Source organism: Manacus candei, unplaced genomic scaffold, assembly GCF_025592945.1.
Source record: "Manacus candei isolate 608988 ecotype Guabito, Panama unplaced genomic scaffold, ASM2559294v1 h1tg000138l, whole genome shotgun sequence".
NCBI classification, from domain to species: Eukaryota; Metazoa; Chordata; class Aves; order Passeriformes; family Pipridae; genus Manacus; species Manacus candei.
The window spans coordinates 180,208-200,771 of record NW_026138186.1 but is presented as its reverse complement, the minus strand read 5'-3'; the positions used below and the strand labels follow the sequence as shown (position 1 = coordinate 200,771).

General features: G+C 50.2%; 2 protein-coding genes and 1 long non-coding RNA gene across 8 annotated transcripts in view; 1 reads left to right on the top strand and 2 right to left on the bottom strand.

Moving 5' to 3' along the window:
* Positions 1-1,903: 1,903 nt before the first annotated feature.
* Positions 1,904-4,275, bottom strand: LOC127462738 (solute carrier family 35 member F4-like). Its single transcript, XM_051771619.1, has 3 exons — positions 4,251-4,275; positions 3,937-4,026; positions 1,904-2,373 (listed from the first exon to the last, which is right to left on the bottom strand). Exons 1-3 carry the CDS (start codon positions 4,273-4,275, stop codon positions 2,132-2,134), a joined length of 357 nt encoding a protein of 118 aa, XP_051627579.1. The 3' UTR covers positions 1,904-2,131.
* Positions 4,276-5,526: 1,251 nt separating this feature from the next.
* Positions 5,527-8,323, bottom strand: LOC127462737 (B-cell antigen receptor complex-associated protein alpha chain-like). The gene is made up of 5 exons (XM_051771618.1): positions 8,221-8,323; positions 7,893-8,150; positions 7,152-7,270; positions 5,763-5,831; positions 5,527-5,659 (listed from the first exon to the last, which is right to left on the bottom strand). The coding sequence occupies exons 1-5, from the start codon at positions 8,321-8,323 to the stop codon at positions 5,549-5,551; spliced, it is 660 nt and encodes a 219-aa protein (XP_051627578.1). The 3' UTR covers positions 5,527-5,548.
* A 3,148-nt stretch (positions 8,324-11,471) lies between these two features.
* Positions 11,472-20,564, top strand: part of LOC127462750 (uncharacterized) — a 30,396-nt gene continuing 21,303 nt past the window's right edge. For 2 of the 6 annotated variants that reach the window (XR_007900545.1, XR_007900548.1), the window contains exon 1: positions 11,472-11,495. This is a non-coding gene — a long non-coding RNA (uncharacterized LOC127462750). Of the gene's footprint in view, positions 11,496-12,628; positions 12,653-13,787; positions 13,812-20,564 lie in introns of those variants that run through there. The other 4 variants (XR_007900544.1, XR_007900547.1, XR_007900543.1 and 1 more) reach the window with 2 other exon arrangements.

Sequence of the window (20,564 nt, the reverse complement as noted above, 5' to 3'; positions counted from 1 at the left end):
AAGGGCACGAATGCTGCTCTGACCCCTTTAGTCGCAGCTGCACTGAAATCAGCAGCAACTCATTTGCCTTCAAATGGTCCATTGAGAGTCAATTTCAAAAACTAAACAGAAGCAAAAAACCCTGGCATTGTTTGGTTTGCAAAGGGTTTTCTATTAAGGGATAAGAATAGAATAATTCTGGTAAGGGATAAAAGCCCTCAAGGAACAAAAGTTCCCTCAGTCTTCCAAAAGCACCCCAAACAAGGGAGGATATTGCAAAAACACTGATCCTTCCTCTGCTGCAGGGAGCTAACTGGCCAGGAAAGCTTTGAAGGGCTCAAAAATACAAAGCCAAATCTGTATTGGATGATTTGGAGTTGAGAGAGTGAGTGCTCCAGCCTTTCTAAGGCCTTCCCACTCATCCTAGGGACACTCCGGTGGGTGCTTTCAAGTTCAGTGACGTTCCTGAAGGATCCAGTCCTGTGCCTGAAGATGCTTCTATGAGTCTGCTTGCCAAAAGTCCTCATCAGTGCATACTGAATGAAAGTTTTGTTTTTCCCGTGTGTTCAGTTTGGCAGGAGCTAAAATTTCAGTAAAACACATCCCCTAATCTAGTAATGTAAATGAATATATCAACTCCAAAACCAACTTGAGGTAGTGTCCAAGCTGCCATATGTTGTGTGCTCTCAGCCCATCGGTGTTTTACCATCAGTATCTCCTGTTCCATAGACTTCACTTTTTTAGGATATTTTTCTATGTCTAGCTCCTTTCAAAAGCAGCAGACAAGGAGCTGTAAAAGTGTACCCAAACCTTACACTTCTGGGTTTAATGCACAGGTAGCAGTTGGTTTGGGTTGGTTTCTACAGCCCTAATTCTTCAGTCATGTGATAAAGGAGCCCAGCTGTGGGTTTTTTAAATATACACAAGTATTTTATCAGCTCTGCTCGTTGCAAGGAACAGTTTGGACATGGACGTTAAAGGATAAAATAAAGACCTCAAAGGGAAGAATAAAATCTAAAAGTGCCTTTGTTACTATTTACATGACTATTTTTTCCTGGCAGAAACATTATTGATATAAAAAAAAATACCCACAAGCAAAAAAACTCCTTCTAGCTGCTAAGTAAACTTACAAACTGTGGGCAGTAGAGCCAGCAGAGTTCAGCAACCTGTGATACTTTCCAGTTGTTTCTATTATCCCTTTAAAAATAAAAAAGAAAAGGGAAAAAATGCTTGTCTGCATATCAAGTGCTCTCAAATAAAGACAGTCTTGCATGGTCAGTCCTAGGAATGCTGTAAACCAGCCTAAATTACACAGCAATAGGCTTAGGGAAGAGACTGGAAGGTTGTTTGATTTGTTTTGGCTTTTGAAAGACTTTTCCACAGTGGAGGTTAAGAAAAATATTGGTTTGTCCCAAAGCCCTAGAAAATAGGAACTGAAAATAGGAATTTCCCAAGGACACTGGCAATCTGGGGTGTTCCATGTCTCCTGAGAAGCTTGTCGTGCAGCTGGGAGTGCAGTTTTTCTGGGGGAAAAAGAGATGAATAAAATCATTTTTGGCTTTTCCAAATCCCAGCACCAATTCTAGAAGGGTGGTGTTAGAAAGAGGCACAGCTCAGCATGGTTTGGGATGGAGGCTTCATGTTTTGCTGATATTTTCTGATAATAATTCCAAATGCAAACGAGAACATCAGGGTCTTTCACAAATGAATTCTCAAAAATGCCAGGAGAGGTTTGAAATGGTTTTCCAAACCTAGTACCTTGCTGAAAGGTCACCTTATTGAAGGCAAGTCGAGATGTTCAATTCTGAGATTTGGCTGGAAATATCCAAGATTTGTATCCTTGAGAATGCCTCTCAAGGCAAAAGCAAAAGGAGATAAATGGTGTAAACTTGATCCACATTTTAAACCCACCACTTCACTGAGACGCCAGCAGAAATGTCTTTTTTATTACAAAACATTTTATTGTAGTTATTTACACCCATTCCTCGATAAGTGTATAAATGTAAACATTTATTATAGATGTATTTCTCTTATCTTACAGTCCATCCCTTGTTCAGGTTAAATGTCATTTTTTTTTAAGCATACAGGTGGTGAGGGGATTTCAGCTGTATCCACAGAATATACACCTGCGTGCAGGGGAGGTCCCCCAGCCCTAAGCCAGTGGTACAGACACTGTCCCGTTAGCTCTGCTCCTGCTCCTCGTGTGTACGCTGGACTCTGGGATCTCGTCGGCGTGATCCTCACTCTTCTGCTCCTTCAGGCTGTTGATGAACCTCAGGGTTATCTCGTCCCATTCCTCGGGGAGCAGCATGAGCAGGAACCCGATGCAGATGATGATGGTGGCTCCCAACCTCACCACGCTGAAGATCATTTTGTGCTTCACCAGATCCACGGCTGCGGGGAAGGAAACAAGAACAACAGCAACAACATCAAACCAGCAGTGGGATGTGTCAACAAAACCAGGACAAATCAAGCTCTGTAGCTATTTTTTTAGTATTGGAAAGCAGGCATTACTTTATTACCTTGTTATTTCTATGCATTTATATACTTTAATAATAATCTATTACCATTATTATCAGGGTGCTTGTGGGGTCACTCCACCAGACACACACACCCACTTTCAATACTTTTCACTATTTTATGCATTTTTAGCAAACAAAGGAATTAATGCTCATTGGCTATAAATTTCATAATCCTCTTCATTAATTAGTATTCTATCTTCTATTGGTTATTGATTGCTCGCTTCACATGCTAATTAATCCGCATTTTCAGTCTTTTTGTTATCTTTTTCCCAGACAGAGAGAGTTTCAGCACAATTGCTGAATTGCCTTTGTTAGTTTTTTCCTTGTCTCTGATTTCCAACATATGGATGATGGCATCAGAGCAGCCTGGCACGTCTCTGTGACCCATGTGCTGCACTCTGGCTGTGACAGTGGCCATGCAGTTCTCAGATCTTCAGAGCGAGCAGCACCCTTAGTTCAGAGAACAGCTTTGACCTGATAGCACAGCACTGGAAGTGCCACATCTCTTCCATCCCTCACCACCTCATGCAGGCTCTGAGGAAGCCTTGTGGGATCCAAGCCTCAAGGTTTCCATGTGAAAGGGTCTATGAGGAGCAGCTGAGGGAGCTGGGGGGGCTCAGCCTGGAGAAAAGGAGGCTCAGGGTGACCTTCTCACTCTCTACAACTCCCTGAGAGGAGGTTGTAGACAGGTGGGTGTTTGCCTCTCAGGTAACAAGTGATAGAGCAAGTGGAAATGGCCTCAGGTTGGATATTAGGAAATATTTATTAATTGGAAGAATGGTTAAGGACTGGACCAGGCTCCTCAGGGAAGAGGTGGAGTCACCATCCCTGAAAGTGTTCAAGAAGTGAGTAGACGTGGCACTTCACTATATGGTTAACTGGCCATGGGCATATTTTGTTGAGGGTTTGACTTGGAGGTCCAACCTCCCATCTCCTTGGAGATTTTGAAGGTCTTTTCCAACCTTAATGAATCTATGATTCCATGATTTCTTCTCTGAGAGGGAAGGCACTTTATGGTAACTCTTTAACAGTTTGCACCAGCAGAATGTTTCCTTGGGCTGCACAGGCCAGGGACTGGGAGAGAGCAGCACGTGGGTCAGAGAGCTGGAGTCGGTGCCTCCCAGACCCACAACCAGCACCAAGAGGGCACCTGAGCCCTTGGGCAGCCTCCTTCAGGTACTGATTGTTCTGCAGCTCTGACCTGCATCCCCCTAAAAATAGATTTTTCTTTGAAAACATGCTCAAATCCCAGGAGCGGCGAGGCTGAGAGGGTGGGAGAGCAGAGGCAGAGGCTATTCAACAAGACAGGACTCTGGAATAAATTTCCACGTATACCCCCTGCCCTGGTGACAACAGATTTTGAGTATTTGGACAATAAACTGCTTGTGCTGTCTGTGTGCCCGTGGGGTTATTTTTCCACCACCAGCCGTGGTACCTGCATTTCCAGGGACGCTGAGCACTGTGCCGATGGAGATCAGGATGGGGTATGTGAGCAGGACACCAACGTTAACCTGGATATTGAAAGCTAGGGAAAAACAGAGCAAATCATGCATGATTACAGGAAAAACACTAGAGTGAGATATTTCTCTTCCACTTCACCCTACAAGTGTGATATCAGTATCCACACCACAATTACATAGTTGTCACAAAGTGAGTGATTTTGGTTTTTTTATTTAGGAGTGTGAAATGAGGGGAAGTTCTGACTGGTGTAATGGGAAGGGCTGGATGGCCTTTCACAAACTGTAATACCAAGGTTATCACACTCATATTTCATGGCTTTTCTCAAGCTTTAATCAGATACAAACAACCTGTTTTTGCTGCCAGAAACCTTCATTTGTTCCCCTACCAGAAGGGTGGTGATCCCAGCTTGCCCTCTTGGCTGAGGCTGTGGTGTCCTTGTCTCAGTGGGACATTTCCCTGACAAAAGGCTGCAAACCCTCCACCTGGACCACACCCCAAAGGTGACAGCAGCAGGAACTCATACTCTAAAGGACATTAAACACAATTAGCTGATGAATTTAACTGCAAACTAAGCAGACTGGGGCAAGACCACAGCCTTGGTGCCACGTTGAAGACAAAATGAAATCTGACAGATTACAAATATTCAACACCTTAAATTTATGCATTAGTTTTGGTTTTTTTTTTTTACATGACAGCGTTACCAGCCAGCTACAATTTCCTTGGGAGATCAAAAGCAAGCTGCAGAAACTTCCAAAAATTTTCTTCTGGTCACTCAGTCCTGCTGCTGAGTGCCCTACATTAAAAGGAGCAAAGGCTCGCTCCTCCTTGTCTGCTCCGTCAGGTTGTTCCCTCATGGCTGGGGTTATACACTTTGGTAGATTGATGGGTGATAAATTAGCCCTGCTTTTTGTCCCTCAGGTGCTCACAGAGGAGCTGAAATTCTGGTTCAAGGTGCTCACAGAGCTCAGCTGTCAGCCCAACCACGTCTCAGGATGGGCTGTGTATCAGGCATTCTCTTTGCTTCCATTTGATAAACGTGTAGTGGAAACAGAAACCTCTTCAATTATGAAATAACAGAGACTTTACTAAAGGAAAGGATGTTGTTATATCTGGAAATTAAAACGCCCCCGGGTTGAATCCAACAGATACTGTGCCCGGCTGGAGAATGCCAATTTTGGCTCAGGAAGAGGGGGTGTTATGGAAGGGCTGTGTGAGCCTTGCCCAGCACCTGCAGCACCCACAGAAAGGTGCCCCAGCACTGGGGATCCATGTGTCAGCTTTTCATCCCTACTCTAGTTCCACACCAATTCCCCTGTCTCTGGAATAGCTTGACTGCTCTAAATCCCATTTCAAAGGGCTGTGTGTTCTCAGTGTCTTCCTGGCACAATCTGTGGGGTGTTTGTGCACTGACATGAGTAACTAACCCCCCAAAACCCACAGAACCCATCCAGCAGTGCAGCAGCTTTATTTTGGGGGGGTCAGCACAGCCTTTTGTCACCAGAGCAGAGCATCGGGGGGGCCAAGCAGAGCCAGGGGGTCCCAAACCCCTTCCCGGTGGGTCCCACCCCCCTTTTTCGGGGGGTCCCTCAGGGCTTTTCCAGCTGGGAGTCGCCGGGGAGGGTCCTCACATCCTGGTAGGTGGGTTGGACCCCCCGGGAAATGTCCTCGTACATCGAACACTCGTCCAGGTGCAGCCCCTGAAAACGAGGAAAGGGGGGGATTCGGGTCGGTTGGGGGGGTTTAGGGGCTGATAGACCCCCCCAGCACGATTTTGGGGCGCGGGGGCCCCCAGAACGTCACCTCGTAGAGGTTTTCCTCCTCGCATGTGGTTTTTTCGGGGTGCAGCAGCTGCTCGTTGGCCCAGCGTTTCTATGGGGGGGGAACAGGGGGCACGGGGGGGTTTGGAGTGGCCAGGGGGGGTTTAGGGGTGGCCAGGGGGGAAAAAAGGGGGCACAGGGAATTTTTGGGGTGGCCAGGGGGGTTTTGAGGGGCACCAGGGGAGATTTAGGGGTGGTGGGGCGGGGAGGTTGGAAGTACAGGGGGGTTTTGGGGTGGCCGGGGGGGTTTTCTGGGGGCACCAGGGGGGATTTAGGGGTGGCCAGGGGGGGAAAAGAGGGCACAGGGGGGTTTTGGGGTGGCCGGGGGGTGTTTGGGGGGACTCCAGGGGGGTTTTGGGGTGGCCGGGTGGGGTTTGGAGGCACCAAGGAGGAATTAAGGGGTGACAGGGGAAAACTAGGGGTGGCCGGAGGGGGTTGGGGTGGCCAGGGGGGTTTTGGGGGGCACCAGGGGGATTTAGGGGTGGCCAGGGGGGTTTTGGGGGCACCAGGGGGATTTAGGGGTGGCCAGGGGGGGGTGGGTGTCTCTGGGGAGGACTGGGGGGATTTGGGGATGGCAGGAGGAGGTTGGGGGGAACTGGGGGGGGATTTGGGGGGAACTGGGAGGTACGGGGGGCGTTGAAGGGGTTTTGGGGCATCCAGGGGGGAATTGGGGGTACCAGGGGGGGTTGGGGGGTTGGGGAGGATTGAGGTTACCCAGGGGGGGATTTTGGGGGACCCGGGGGGCAATTGGTGTCCCCAGGGTCTCAATTAATGTCCCCAATGTCTCAATTGGTGTCCCCAGTGTCCCATTTACGGGACCCAATGTCCCACCTGGTGTCCCCAGTGTCCCAGCTGGTGTCCCCAGTGTCCAAGTTGGTGTCCCCAATGTCCTAATTAGGTGTCCCCAGTGTCCCAGTTGGTGTCCCCAGTGTCCTATTTAGGGGTCCCAAAGTTCCAGTTGGTGTCCCCAGTGTCCCAACTGGGGGTCCCAGTGTCCAATTGGGGGTCCCAGTGACAGAACTGGGGGTCCCAGTGTCCCAGTTGGTGTCCCCCTGTCCCAGTTGTCCCAGTGTCCCAGTTGGGTGTCCCAGTGTCCCAGTTGGGTGTCCCAGTTGTCCCAGTGTCTCAGTTGGTGTCCCAGTGTCCTAGTTGGTGTCTCAGTGTCCCAGTTGGGTGTCCCAGTTGGTGTCCCAGTGTCCTAGTTGGTGTCTCAGTGTCCCAGTTGGGTGTCCCAGTTGGTGTCCCCCTGTCCCAGTTGTCCCAGTGTCCCAGTTGGTGTCCCAGTGTCCCAGTTGGGTGTCCCAGTTGGTGTCCCAGTGTCCCAGTTGGTGTCCCCCTGTCCCAGTTGTCCCAGTTTGTCCCAGTGTCCCACCCTGAGCAGCAGCAGCAGCCCCGGCCCGGCCGAGCAGAGCAGCAGCAGCACCCCCTGCGCCGTCAGGATCCGGTTCTTGGTGCTCTCCCTCAGCGCCAGGAACGGGGCGGGAACTGGCTCTGTGGGAACGGGACTGGGTAACTGGGAGGGACTGGGTTACACTGGGAGGGACTGGGTATACTGGGAGGGAGTGCAGGGCACTGGGTTATACTGGGAGGGCCTGGGCTATACTGGGAGGGCACTGGGTTATACTGGGAGGGACTGGAGGGCACTGGGTTATGCTGGGAGGGCACTGGGAGGGACTCAAGAGAGATACTGGGAGTGACTGGGACAGACTGGAGTGGGACTGGAGGGCACTGAGAAGGGCTCAAAGGGGTTACTGGGAATAACTGGGATGGACTGGGGGGCACTGCAGGGCACTGGGATGGACTGGGGGGGCTTGTGGTAGCACTAGGTTATACTGGGAGGGGACTGGGATGGACTGGGTTATACTGGGAGGGGACTAGGATGGACTGGGAAAGATCAGTGACTCAGATGAGACCCCCCAGCCCCCTCGATCCCCCCGAGACCCCCAGGACCCTCCCGAAGGTGCTGCAGGGCTGGGGGGCACTGGGATACCCTTGGAGGGGACTGGGATGGACTGGGTTAAACTGGGAGGGACTGGGCTATACTGGTACCATGCTGGGGGCACCGGGAGGGGCCGAGTGACCCGGGTGAGACCCCCCCACGCCCCCCACTCACCGAGGACCCTGACGAAGGTGCCGCAGCTCTGGGCCGTCTCCCCCCCGGACTCCACGCAGCAGAAGAAGAGCCCGGAGTCGTTGTGGGACAGTTTGGGGAAGGTCAGGGTGGAGCTTCCCCCCCCTTCCTGCACCGCCCGCTCCATCCGGCAGCCCCCCCGGGTGGCCACCACCTCCTGGGGCCAGGGGCAGCTCCGGGGGACCTCCCCAAGCCCGGGGGGACACGCCTGGAGCCAGGTCAGGGCGGGGTCGGGGGGGCCTCGGAAGTGGCACTCGAGGGTCAGGGGGGTCCCCACGGGCCCCTCGCGGGAGGGGGGCCCCCCCCCCACCCGGAGCCACCCCCGGGGCGGGGCCGGGGAGCAGGAGGGGCTCGGGGGGCTCCCGGTGGTCACGGTCACGGGGGTCGGCGTCTCGGGGGGCTCCAGGGGTCATGCACGGGGCGCAGCCTTCGGGGGGGGTCTGGGAGCACTGGGAGCCTGCGGGGACAGAGGGGGGGTTAGGGGAGGTCACCAGTGCCCCCCAACCCCCATGGAGGGCGACTGACCCTGAGGGGGTCATTGGGGGTCCCTGTCCCTTCTGGGGGGGGTCTTTGGGAGTTCCCAGAACAGTGAGGGGTCTTTGGGGGTCCCCCAGACCCATCTGAAGGTCATTGGGCGCCCCCCAGCCCCTCCCAGTTCCCCCCCTTCCCCCTCCCAGTTTCGGTTCCCTGTCCCAGTTTGGGAACAGGAAATACTGGTTGGGGTGGCGGGGGACATTTTGACACAGGTGTGGGGGACAAAACCTGATGCTGAGACCCCCTGAGACCCCCCAGACCCAAACCCTGAGACCCCCAAACCCAAATGGAGACCTTGGGATCCCCGAGACCCCCAGATCCAAATCCTGAGCCCCTCGGACCCAAACTGAGCCCCCCTGACCCAAACTGAGCCCCCTAGACCCAAACCCTAAACCTCCCTGACCCAAACTGAGACCCCCAGACCCAAAACCTGAGATCCCCAGAGCCAAACTGAGACCCCCAGACCCAAATCCTGAGCCACCCAGACCCAAAACCTGAGATCCCCAGAGCCAAACTGAGACCCCCAGACCCAAATCCTGAGCCCCCCAGACCCAAAAGCTGAGATCCCCAGACCCAAACTAAGACCCCCAGAACCAAGGCCCCCAGACCAAAACTGAGGCCTTGGGACCCCTGAGACTCCCAGACCCAAAGCCTGAGACCCCCTGACCCAAGCTGACACCCCAGAGACCACTCAGACCCAAACTGAGACCCCCCACACACCAAAACTGAGACCCCCAGACCCAAATCCTACCTGCGAGGAGCAGTGTTATAAGTGATCTAAAGAAATTTGCTGTTCAAATGAGAGAAAGAGTTAATAAAGCTATTATATTGTGTTAACTGCTTTGTTGGAATCACAAGTTAGAGTGTTATGCAATGCCTAACCACAAGTTCTGTAAGCTGCAAACTGATTAACCACAACGCAATGATGATTTAGCATATTGTACTTTGAAGCTGTTTGTTCTAAGCATATTAATGGGGAGCAATACGGAGGGGTCGGCCACGAGGAGTCCGGGCGATCAACCGTCATCCTGATGGAAGTTTCCAGAACCACGGCCTAATAGAGACTAATGACTTTAAAATTATTGGTGGACACCCCTCAACAACAGAGATGGCCCGCGAAAGGAGGAACCAACCCAGAGTTGGCCCGCGAAGAGGGAACCAAGCAGGATGCAGCCCGTGAAATCTCCACCAATGGACTGATGACATGACTTTGGGGGGGAGGTGGCAAAGAAGGGTATAATAAGTGCTGTTTTTGTTCCCCCTTGTGGACTGCGGCAGGAACAGGGGTTTCCTCTGGTCGCCCGGATAGCCGTTTTTGCTTGTTTGTGGCATTAAAAAATCTTTTATACCTTGCAACCTAAATTTATAGTCTTGTTACCTATCACAAGGTACAGTTGTTGGGGCAGCCTGGGCACTTCTTGGGCAGCAAAGTGCTTTCTGTGGTGGCACCTTTTGTCTGGCAGGAATCTTCATTTGTATTCAATTTTTCAAAAGGTGGGACCGGCCATTGCAGAGCAGGGCTGAAAAAAGGGAACAGCAGCTCTTTCCATAAAGACCTTCGACTTTTCCCCTTCGGCTTCAGGTGTAGTTGGTGCAGCCTGGGCACTTCATGGGCAGCAGGAGCTTTCTGTGGGGGCAACTTTTGTCTGGCAGGAATCTTCACTTGGATTCAATTTTTCAGTAAGTGGGACCGGCCATTACAGTGCAGGGCTAAAATATGGGAACAGCAGCTCTTTCCACCAAGAAAAAAATCTGGAAGCTTTGGCTTCAGGTGTAGTTTGTGCAGCCTGGGAACTTCTTGGGAAGGAAGAGTTTTTTGTGGCGGCACCTTTTGTCTGGCAGGAGTCTTCATTTAGAGTAAATTTTGCAGGAGGTGGGACGAGCCATTGTAGCAGGGCTGAAAAAAGGGAACAGCAGCTCTTTCCACCAGGAAAAAAAGTCTGGATCTTTTGGCGTCAGGTGCAGTTCTTGGGGCAGCCTGGGCACTTCTTGGGCATCAAGACCTTTCTGTGGTGGTACCTTTTGTCTGGCAGGAATCTTCATTTGCATTCAATTTTTTACAAGGTGGGACTGGCCATTGCAGAGCAGGGCTGAAAAAAGGGAACAGCAGCTCTTTCCACCAAGAAAAAAAAGTCAGGATCCTTTGGTTCCAGGTGCAGTTGTTGGGGCAGCCTGGGTACTTCTTGGGCAGGAAATGTTTTCTGTAGTGGCACCTTTTGTCTGGCAGGAATCTTCAGTCGGATTCAATTTTCTAGGAGGTGGGACCGGCCATTGCAGCGCAGGACTGAAAAAAGGGAACAGCAGCTCTTTCCCTGAGGAAAAAAAGTCTGGATCCTTTGCCTACAGGTGTAGTTGTTGCAGCCTGGGTACTTCTTGGGATAGATGAATTTTCTGTGGTGGCACCTTTTTTCTGGCAGGAATCTTCAGTAGGATTCAGTTTTTAAAAAGGTGGGACCGGCCATTGCAGCGCAGGCCTGAAAAAAGGGAACAGCAGCTCTTTCCCTAAGGAAAAAAAGTCTGGATCCTTTGGCTTCAGGAGTAGTTGGTGGGGCAGCCTGGGCACTTCTTGGGCAGCAAGAGTTTTTTCTAGTGGTAAATTTTGTCTGGCAGGAATATTCATTTGGGTTAAATTTCTCAGGAGGTGGGACCGGCCATTGCAGCGCAGGGCAGAAAAAACGGAACAGCTGCTCTTTCCACCAGGAAAAAAAGTCTGGATCCTTTGGTTTTGAGGTGTAGTTGGTGGGGCAGCCTGGGCACTGCTTGGGCAGCAAGAGTTTTTTGTAGTGGCAAATTTTGTCTGGCAGGAATCTTCATTTGGATTAAATTTCTCAGGAGGTGGGACCGACCACTGCAGCACAGGGCTGAAAAAAGGGAACAGCAGCTCTTTCCACCAGGAAAAAATTCTGGAAGCTTTGGCTTCAGGTGTAGTTGGTGGGGCAGCCTAAGAACTTCTTGGGCATCAAGACCTTTCTGTGGTGGCACCTTTTGTCTGGCAGGAATCTTCATCTCGAGTAAAGTTTTCTGGAAGTGGGAACGGCCATTGCAGCACAGGTCTGAAAAAAGGGAACAGCAGCTCTTTCCACCAGGAAAAAAAGTCTGGAAGCTTTGGCTTCAGGTGCAGTTCTTTCGGCAGCCTGGGCACTTCTTGGGCATCAAGACCTTTCTGTGGTGGCACCATTTGTCTGGCAGGAATCTTTATTTGGATTCAATTTTCCAGGAGGTGGGACCGGTCATTGTAGAGCAGGTCTAAAAAAAGAGAACAGCAGCTCTTTCCACCAGGAAAAAAAGTCTGGATCCTTTGGCTTCAGGTGCAGTTCTTGGGGCAGCCTGGGCACTTCTTGGGCAGCAAAGACCTTTCTGTGGTAGCACCTTTTGTCTGGCAGGAATCTTCATTTGGATTCAATTTTCCAGGAGGTGTGACCGGCCATTGTAGAGCAGGTCTGAAAAAAGGGAACAGCAGCTCTTTCCACCAGGAAAAAATGTCTGGTACCTTTGGCTTTGAGGTGCAGATTTTGGGGCAGCCTGGGCACTTCTTGGGCACCAAAGACCTTTCTGTAGTGGCACCTTTTCTCTGGCAGGAATCTTCATTTGGATTCAATTTTCCAAGAGGTGGGACCGGCCATTGCAGCGCAGAGCTTAAAAAAGGGAACAGCAGCTCTTTCCCTTAGGAAAAAAAGTCTGGATCCTTTGCCTACAGGTGTAGTTGTTGCAGCCTGGGTACTTTTTGGGATAGATGAGTTTTTTGTGGTGGCACCTTTTTTCTGGCAGAAATCTTCAGTAGGATTCAGTTTTTAAAAAGGTGGGACTTGCCATTGCAGAGCAAGGCAGAAAAAACGGAACAGCTGCTCTTTCCACCAGGAAAAAAAGTCTGGATCCTTTGGTTTTGAGGTGTAGTTGGTGGGGCAGCCTGCGCACTTCTTGGCAGCAAGACTTTTTTGTAGTGGCAAATTTTGTCTGGCAGGAATATTCATTTGGATTAAATTTCTCAGGAGGTGGGACCGGCCATTGCAGAGCAGGCCTGAAAAACAAGAAGAGCAGCTCTTCACACCAGGAAAAAATTCTGGAAGCTTTGGCTTCAGGTGTAGTTGGTGGGGCAGCCTAAGAACTTCTTGGGCATCAAGACCTTTCTGTGGTGGCACCTTTTGTCTGGCAGGAATCTTCATATGGAGAAAAGTTTTCTGGAAGTGGGAACGGCCATTGCAGCACAGGTCTGAAAAAAGGGAACAGCAGCTCTTTCCACCAGGGAAAAAAGTCTGGATCCTTTGGCTTCTGGTGCAGTTCTTTCGGCAGCCTGGGCACTTCTTGGGCATCAAGACCTTTCTGTGGTGGTACCTTTTGTCTGGCAGGAATCTTCATTTGCATTCAATTTTTTACAAGGTGGGACTGGCCATTGCAGAGCAGGGCTGAAAAAAGGGAACAGCAGCTCTTTCCACCAGGAAAAAAAGTCTGGATCCTTTGGTTCCAGGTGCAGTTGTTGGGGCAGCCTGGGTACTTCTTGGGCAGGAAATGTTTTCTGTAGTGGCACCTTTTGTCTGGCAGGAATCTTCAGTCGGATTCAATTTTCCAGGAGGTGGGACCGGCCATTGCAGCGCAGGACTGAAAAAAGGGAACAGCAGCTCTTTCCCTGAGGAAAAAAAGTCTGGATCCTTTGGCTTTGAGGTGAAGTTGGTGGGGCAGCCTGGGCACTTCTTGGGATAGATGAATTTTCTGTGGTGGCACCTTTTTTCTGGCAGGAATCTTCAGTAGGATTCAGTTTTTAAAAAGGTGGGACCGGCTATTGCAGCGCAGGCCTGAAAAAAGGGAACAGCAGCTCTTTCCCTAAGGAAAAAAAGTCTGGATCCTTTGGCTTCAGGAGTAGTTGGTGGGGCAGCCTGGGCACTTCTTGGGCAGCAAGAGTTTTTTGTAGTGGCAAATTTTGTCTGGCAGGAATATTCATTTGGGTTAAATTTCTCAGGAGGTGGGACCGGCCATTGAAGCGCAGGGCAGAAAAAACGGAACAGCTGCTCTTTCCACCAGGAAAAAAAGTCTGGATCCTTTGGTTTTGAGGTGTAGTTGGTGGGGCAGCCTGCGCACTTCTTGGGCAGCAAGAGTTTTTTGTAGTGGCAAATTTTGTCTGGCAGGAATCTTCATTTGGATTAAATTTCTCAGGAGGTGGGACCGACCACTGCAGCACAGGGCTGAAAAAAGGGAACAGCAGCTCTTTCCACCAGGAAAAAATTCTGGAAGCTTTGGCTTCAGGTGTAGTTGGTGGGGCAGCCTAAGAACTTCTTGGGCAGGAAGACCTTTCTGTGGTGGCACCTTTTGTCTGGCAGGAATCTTCATCTGGAGTAAAGTTTTCTGGAAGTGGGAACGGCCATTGCAGCACAGGTCTGAAAAAAGGGAACAGCAGCTCTTTCCACCAGGAAAAAAAGTCTGGAAGCTTTGGCTTCAGGTGCAGTTCTTTCGGCAGCCTGGGCACTTCTTGGGCATCAAGACCTTTCTGTGGTGGCACCATTTGTCTGGCAGGAATCTTTATTTGGATTCAATTTTCCAGGAGGTGGGACCGGCCATTGCAGCGCAGGACTGAAAAAAGGGAACAGCAGCTCTTTCCCTGAGGAAAAAATTCTGGATCCTTTGGCTTCAGGTGTAGTTGTTGCAGCCTGGGTACTTCTTGGGATAGATGAGTTTTCTGTGGTGGCACCTTTTTTCTGGCAGGAATCTTCAGTAGGATTCAGTTTTTAAAAAGGTGGGACTGGAGATTGCAGCGCAGGGCAGAAAAAACGGAACAGCAGCTCTTTCCCTAAGGAAAAAAAGTCTGGATCCTTTGGCTTCAGGAGTAGTTGGTGGGGCAGCCTGGGCACTTCTGGGGCAGCAAGAGTTTTTTGTAGTGGCAAATTTTGTCTGGCAGGAATATTCATTTGGATTAAAGTTTTCAGGAGGTGGGACCGACCATTGCAGAGCAGGCCTGAAAAACGGGAACAGCAGCTCTTCACACCAGGAAAAAAGCCTGGATCCTTTGGCTTTGAGGTGCAGTTGGTGGGGCAGCCTTGGCACTTCTTGGGATAGATGAGTTCTCTGTGGTGGCACCTTTTGTATGGCAGGAATCTTCAGTCGGATTCAATTTTCCAGGAGGTTGGACCGGCCATTGCAGCGCAGGGCTGAAAAAAGGGAACAGCAGCTCTTTCCACCAGGAAAAAATTCTGGAAGCTTTGGTTTCAGGTGTAGTTGGTGGGGCAGCCTGGGCACTTCTTGGGCATCAAGACCTTTCTGTGGTGGCACCTTTTGTCTGGCAGGAATCTTCATCTGGAGTAAAGTTTTCTGGAAGTGGGAACGGCCCTTGCAGCACAGGTCTGAAAATAGGGAACAGCAGCTCTTTCCCTAAGGAAAAAAAGTCTGGAAGCTTTGGCTTCAGGTGCAGTTCTTTCGGCAGCCAGGGCACTTCTTGGGCAGCAAAGACCTTTCTGTGGTGGCACCTTTTGTCTGGCAGGAATCTTCATTTGGATTCAATTTTCCAGGAGGTGGGACCGGCCATTGTAGAGCAGGTCTGAAAAAAGGGAACAGCAGCTCTTTCCACCAGGAAAAAAAGTCTGGATCCTTTGGCTTCAGGTGCAGTTCTTGGGGCAGCCTGGGCACTTCTTGGGCATCAAGACCTTTCCGTGGTAGCACCTTTTGTCTGGCAGGAATCTTCAGTCGGATTCAATTTTCCAGGAGGTGGGGTCGGCCATTGCAGCACAGGCCTGAAAAAAGGGATCAGCAGCTCTTTCCACCAGGAAAAAAAGTCTGGATCCTTTGGTTTTGAGGTGTAGTTGGTGGGGTAGCCTGGGCACTTCTTGGGCAGCAAAGACCTTTCTATGGTGGCACCATTTGTCTGGCAGGAATCTTCATTTGGAGCAAAGTTTTCTGGAGGTGGGACCGGCCATTGAAGAACAGGTTTGAAAAAAGGGAACAGCAGCTCTTTCTACCGGGAAAAAAAGTCTGAATCCTTTGGCTTCAGGTGCAGTTCTTGGGGCAGCCTGGGCACTTTTTGGGCAGCAAGAGATTCCTGTGGTGGCCCCTTTTGTCTGGCAGGAATCTTCATTTGTAGTCAATTTTCCAGGAGGTGGGACCGGCCATTGCAGAGCAGGGCTGAAAAAGGGAACAGCAGCTCTTTCCACCAGGAAAAAAGTCTGGAAGCTTTGGCTTTGAGGTGAAGTTGGTGGGGCAGCCTGGGCACTTCTGGGGCAGCAAAGACCTTTCTGTGGTGGCACCATTTCTCTGGCAGGAATCTTTAGTTGGATTCAATTTCTCAGGAGGTGGGACCGGCATTACAGAACAGGACTGAAAAAAGGGAACAGCAGCTCTTTCCACCAGGAAAAAATTCTGGAAGCTTTGTCTTTGAGGTGTAGATTTTGGGACAGCCTGGGCACTTCTTGGGCAGCAAAGACCTTTCTGTAGTGGCACCTTTTGTCTGGCAGGAATCTTCATTTGGATTCAATTTTCCAGGAGGTGGGGCCGGCCATTGCAGCGCAGAGCTTAAAAAAGGGAAAAGCAGCTCTTTCCACCAGGAAAAAATCTGGAAGCTTTGACTTCAGGTGTAGTTTGTGCAGCCTGGAAACTTCTTGGGAAGGTAGAGTTTTTTGTGGTAGCACCTTTTGTCTGGCAGGAATCTTCATTTGGATTAAATTTTTTAAAAGGTGGGACCGGTCATTGCAGAGCAGGGTAGAAAAAAGGAACAGCAGTTCTTTCCACCAGGAAAAAAAGTCAGGAAGCTTTGTCATGGAGGTGCAGTTGTTGGGGTAGCCTGGGAACTTCTTGGGCAGCAAAGACCTTTCTGTGGTGGCGCCTTTTGTCTGGCAGAAATCTTCATCTGGTGTAAAGTTTTCTGGAGGTGGGACCGGCCATTGCAGCACAGGACTGAAAAAAGGGAACAGCAGCTCTTTCCACCAGGAAAAAAAGTCTGGAAGCTTTGGCTTCAGGTGTAGTTGGTGCAGCCTGGGTACTTCTTGGGCAGGAAGAGTTTTCTGTAGTGGCACCTTTTGTCTGGCAGGAATCTTCATTTGGATTCAATTTTCCAGGAGGTGGGACCGGCCATTGCAGCGCAGGACTGAAAAAAGGGAACAGCAGCTCTTTCCCTGAGGAAAAAAAGTCTGGATCCTTTGGCTTCAGGTGTAGTTGTTGCAGCCTGGGTACTTCTTGGGATAGATGAGTTTTCTGTGGTGGCACCTTTTTTCTGGCAGGAATCTTCAGTAGGATTCAGTTTTTAAAAAGGTGGGACTGGAGATTGCAGCGCAGGGCAGAAAAAACGGAACAGCAGCTCTTTCCCTAAGGAAAAAAAGTCTGGATCCTTTGGCTTCAGGAGTAGTTGGTGGGGCAGCCTGGGCACTTCTGGGGCAGCAAGAGTTTTTTGTAGTGGCAAATTTTGTCTGGCAGGAATATTCATTTGGATTAAAGTTTTCAGGAGGTGGGACCGACCATTGCAGAGCAGGCCTGAAAAACGGGAATAGCAGCTCTTTCCACCAGGAAAAAAAGTCTGGATCCTTTGGTTTTGAGGTGTAGTTGGTGGGGTAGCCTGGGCACTTCTTGGGCAGCAAAGACCTTTCTATGGTGGCACCATTTGTCTGGCAGGAATCTTCATTTGGAGCAAAGTTTTCTGGAGGTGGGACCGGCCATTGAAGAACAGGCTTGAAAAAAGGGAACAGCAGCTCTTTCTACCGGGAAAAAAAGTCTGAATCCTTTGGCTTCAGGTGCAGTTCTTGGGGCAGCCTGGGCACTTTTTGGGCAGCAAGAGATTCCTGTGGTGGCCCCTTTTGTCTGGCAGGAATCTTCATTTGTAGTCAATTTTCCAGGAGGTGGGACCGGCCATTGCAGAGCAGGGCTGAAAAAAGGGAACAGCAGCTCTTTCCACCAGGAAAAAAGTCTGGAAGCTTTGGCTTTGAGGTGAAGTTGGTGGGGCAGCCTGGGCACTTCTGGGGCAGCAAAGACCTTTCTGTGGTGGCACCATTTCTCTGGCAGGAATCTTTAGTTGGATTCAATTTCTCAGGAGGTGGGACCGGCATTACAGAACAGGACTGAAAATAGGGAACAGCAGCTCTTTCCACCAGGAAAAAATTCTGGAAGCTTTGTCTTTGAGGTGTAGATTTTGGGACAGCCTGGGCACTTCTTGGGCAGCAAAGACCTTTCTGTAGTGGCACCTTTTGTCTGGCAGGAATCTTCATTTGGATTCAATTTTCCAGGAGGTGGGGCCGGCCATTGCAGCGCAGAGCTTAAAAAAGGGAAAAGCAGCTCTTTCCACCAGGAAAAAATCTGGAAGCTTTGACTTCAGGTGTAGTTTGTGCAGCCTGGAAACTTCTTGGGAAGGTAGAGTTTTTTGTGGTAGCACCTTTTGTCTGGCAGGAATCTTCATTTGGATTAAATTTTTTAAAAGGTGGGACCGGTCATTGCAGAGCAGGGTAGAAAAAAGGAACAGCAGTTCTTTCCACCAGGAAAAAAAGTCAGGAAGCTTTGTCATGGAGGTGCAGTTGTTGGGGTAGCCTGGGCACTTCTTGGGCATCAAGACCTTTCTGTGGTGGCGCCTTTTGTCTGGCAGAAATCTTCATCTGGAGTAAAGTTTTCTGGAGGTGGGACCGGCCATTGCAGCACAGGACTGAAAAAAGGGAACAGCAGTTCTTTCTACCAGGAAAAAAATCTGGGTCCTTTGGCTTCAGGTGTAGTTGGTGCAGCCTGGGTACTTCTTGGGCAGGAAGAGTTTTCTGTAGTGGCACCTTTTGTCTGGCAGGAATCTTCATTTGGATTCAATTTTCCAGGAGGTGGGACCGGCCATTGCAGCGCAGGACTGAAAAAAGGGAACAGCAGCTCTTTCCCTGAGGAAAAAAAGTCTGGATCCTTTGGCTTCAGGTGTAGTTGTTGCAGCCTGGGTACTTCTTGGGATAGATGAGTTTTCTGTGGTGGCACCTTTTTTCTGGCAGGAATCTTCAGTAGGATTCAGTTTTTAAAAAGGTGGGACTGGAGATTGCAGCGCAGGGCAGAAAAAACGGAACAGCAGCTCTTTCCCTAAGGAAAAAAAGTCTGGATCCTTTGGCTTCAGGAGTAGTTGGTGGGGCAGCCTGGGCACTTCTGGGGCAGCAAGAGTTTTTTGTAGTGGCAAATTTTGTCTGGCAGGAATATTCATTTGGATTAAAGTTTTCAGGAGGTGGGACCGACCATTGCAGAGCAGGCCTGAAAAACGGGAATAGCAGCTCTTTCCACCAGGAAAAAAAGTCTGGATCCTTTGGTTTTGAGGTGTAGTTGGTGGGGTAGCCTGGGCACTTCTTGGGCAGCAAAGACCTTTCTATGGTGGCACCATTTGTCTGGCAGGAATCTTCATTTGGAGCAAAGTTTTCTGGAGGTGGGACCGGCCATTGAAGAACAGGCTTGAAAAAAGGGAACAGCAGCTCTTTCTACCGGGAAAAAAAGTCTGAATCCTTTGGCTTCAGGTGCAGTTCTTGGGGCAGCCTGGGCACTTTTTGGGCAGCAAGAGATTCCTGTGGTGGCCCCTTTTGTCTGGCAGGAATCTTCATTTGTAGTCAATTTTCCAGGAGGTGGGACCGGCCATTGCAGAGCAGGGCTGAAAAAAGGGAACAGCAGCTCTTTCCACCAGGAAAAAAGTCTGGAAGCTTTGGCTTTGAGGTGAAGTTGGTGGGGCAGCCTGGGCACTTCTGGGGCAGCAAAGACCTTTCTGTGGTGGCACCATTTCTCTGGCAGGAATCTTTAGTTGGATTCAATTTCTCAGGAGGTGGGACCGGCATTACAGAACAGGACTGAAAATAGGGAACAGCAGCTCTTTCCACCAGGAAAAAATTCTGGAAGCTTTGTCTTTGAGGTGTAGATTTTGGGACAGCCTGGGCACTTCTTGGGCAGCAAAGACCTTTCTGTAGTGGCACCTTTTGTCTGGCAGGAATCTTCATTTGGATTCAATTTTCCAGGAGGTGGGGCCGGCCATTGCAGCGCAGAGCTTAAAAAAGGGAAAAGCAGCTCTTTCCACCAGGAAAAAATCTGGAAGCTTTGACTTCAGGTGTAGTTTGTGCAGCCTGGAAACTTCTTGGGAAGGTAGAGTTTTTTGTGGTAGCACCTTTTGTCTGGCAGGAATCTTCATTTGGATTAAATTTTTTAAAAGGTGGGACCGGTCATTGCAGAGCAGGGTAGAAAAAAGGAACAGCAGTTCTTTCCACCAGGAAAAAAAGTCAGGAAGCTTTGTCATGGAGGTGCAGTTGTTGGGGTAGCCTGGGTACTTCTTGGGCATCAAGACCTTTCTGTGGTGGCGCCTTTTGTCTGGCAGAAATCTTCATCTGGAGTAAAGTTTTCTGGAGGTGGGACCGGCCATTGCAGCACAGGACTGAAAAAAGGGAACAGCAGTTCTTTCTACCAGGAAAAAAATCTGGGTCCTTTGGCTTCAGGTGTAGTTGGTGCAGCCTGGGTACTTCTTGGGCAGGAAGAGTTTTCTGTAGTGGCACCTTTTGTCTGGCAGGAATATTCATTTGGATTAAAGTTTTCAGGAGGTGGGACCGACCATTGCAGAGCAGGCCTGAAAAACGGGAACAGCAGCTCTTCACACCAGGAAAAAAGCCTGGATCCTTTGGCTTTGAGGTGCAGTTTGTGGGGCAGCCTTGGCACTTCTTGGGATAGATGAGTTCTCTGTGGTGGCACCTTTTGTATGGCAGGAATCTTCATTTGGATTCAATTTTCCAGGAGGTTGGACCGGCCATTGCAGCGCAGGGCTGAAAAAAGGGAACAGCAGCTCTTTCCACCAGGAAAAAATTCTGGAAGCTTTGGTTTCAGGTGTAGTTGGTGGGGCAGCCTGGGCACTTCTTGGGCATCAAGACCTTTCCGTGGTAGCACCTTTTGTCTGGCAGGAATCTTCATTTGGATTCAATTTTCCAGGAGGTGGGGCCGGCCATTGCAGCACAGGCCTGAAAAAAGGGATCAGCAGCTCTTTCCACCAGGAAAAAAAGTCTGGATCCTTTGGTTTTGAGGTGTAGTTGGTGGGGTAGCCTGGGCACTTCTTGGGCAGCAAAGACCTTTCTATGGTGGCACCATTTGTCTGGCAGGAATCTTCATTTGGAGCAAAGTTTTCTGGAGGTGGGACCGGCCATTGAAGAACAGGCTTGAAAAAAGGGAACAGCAGCT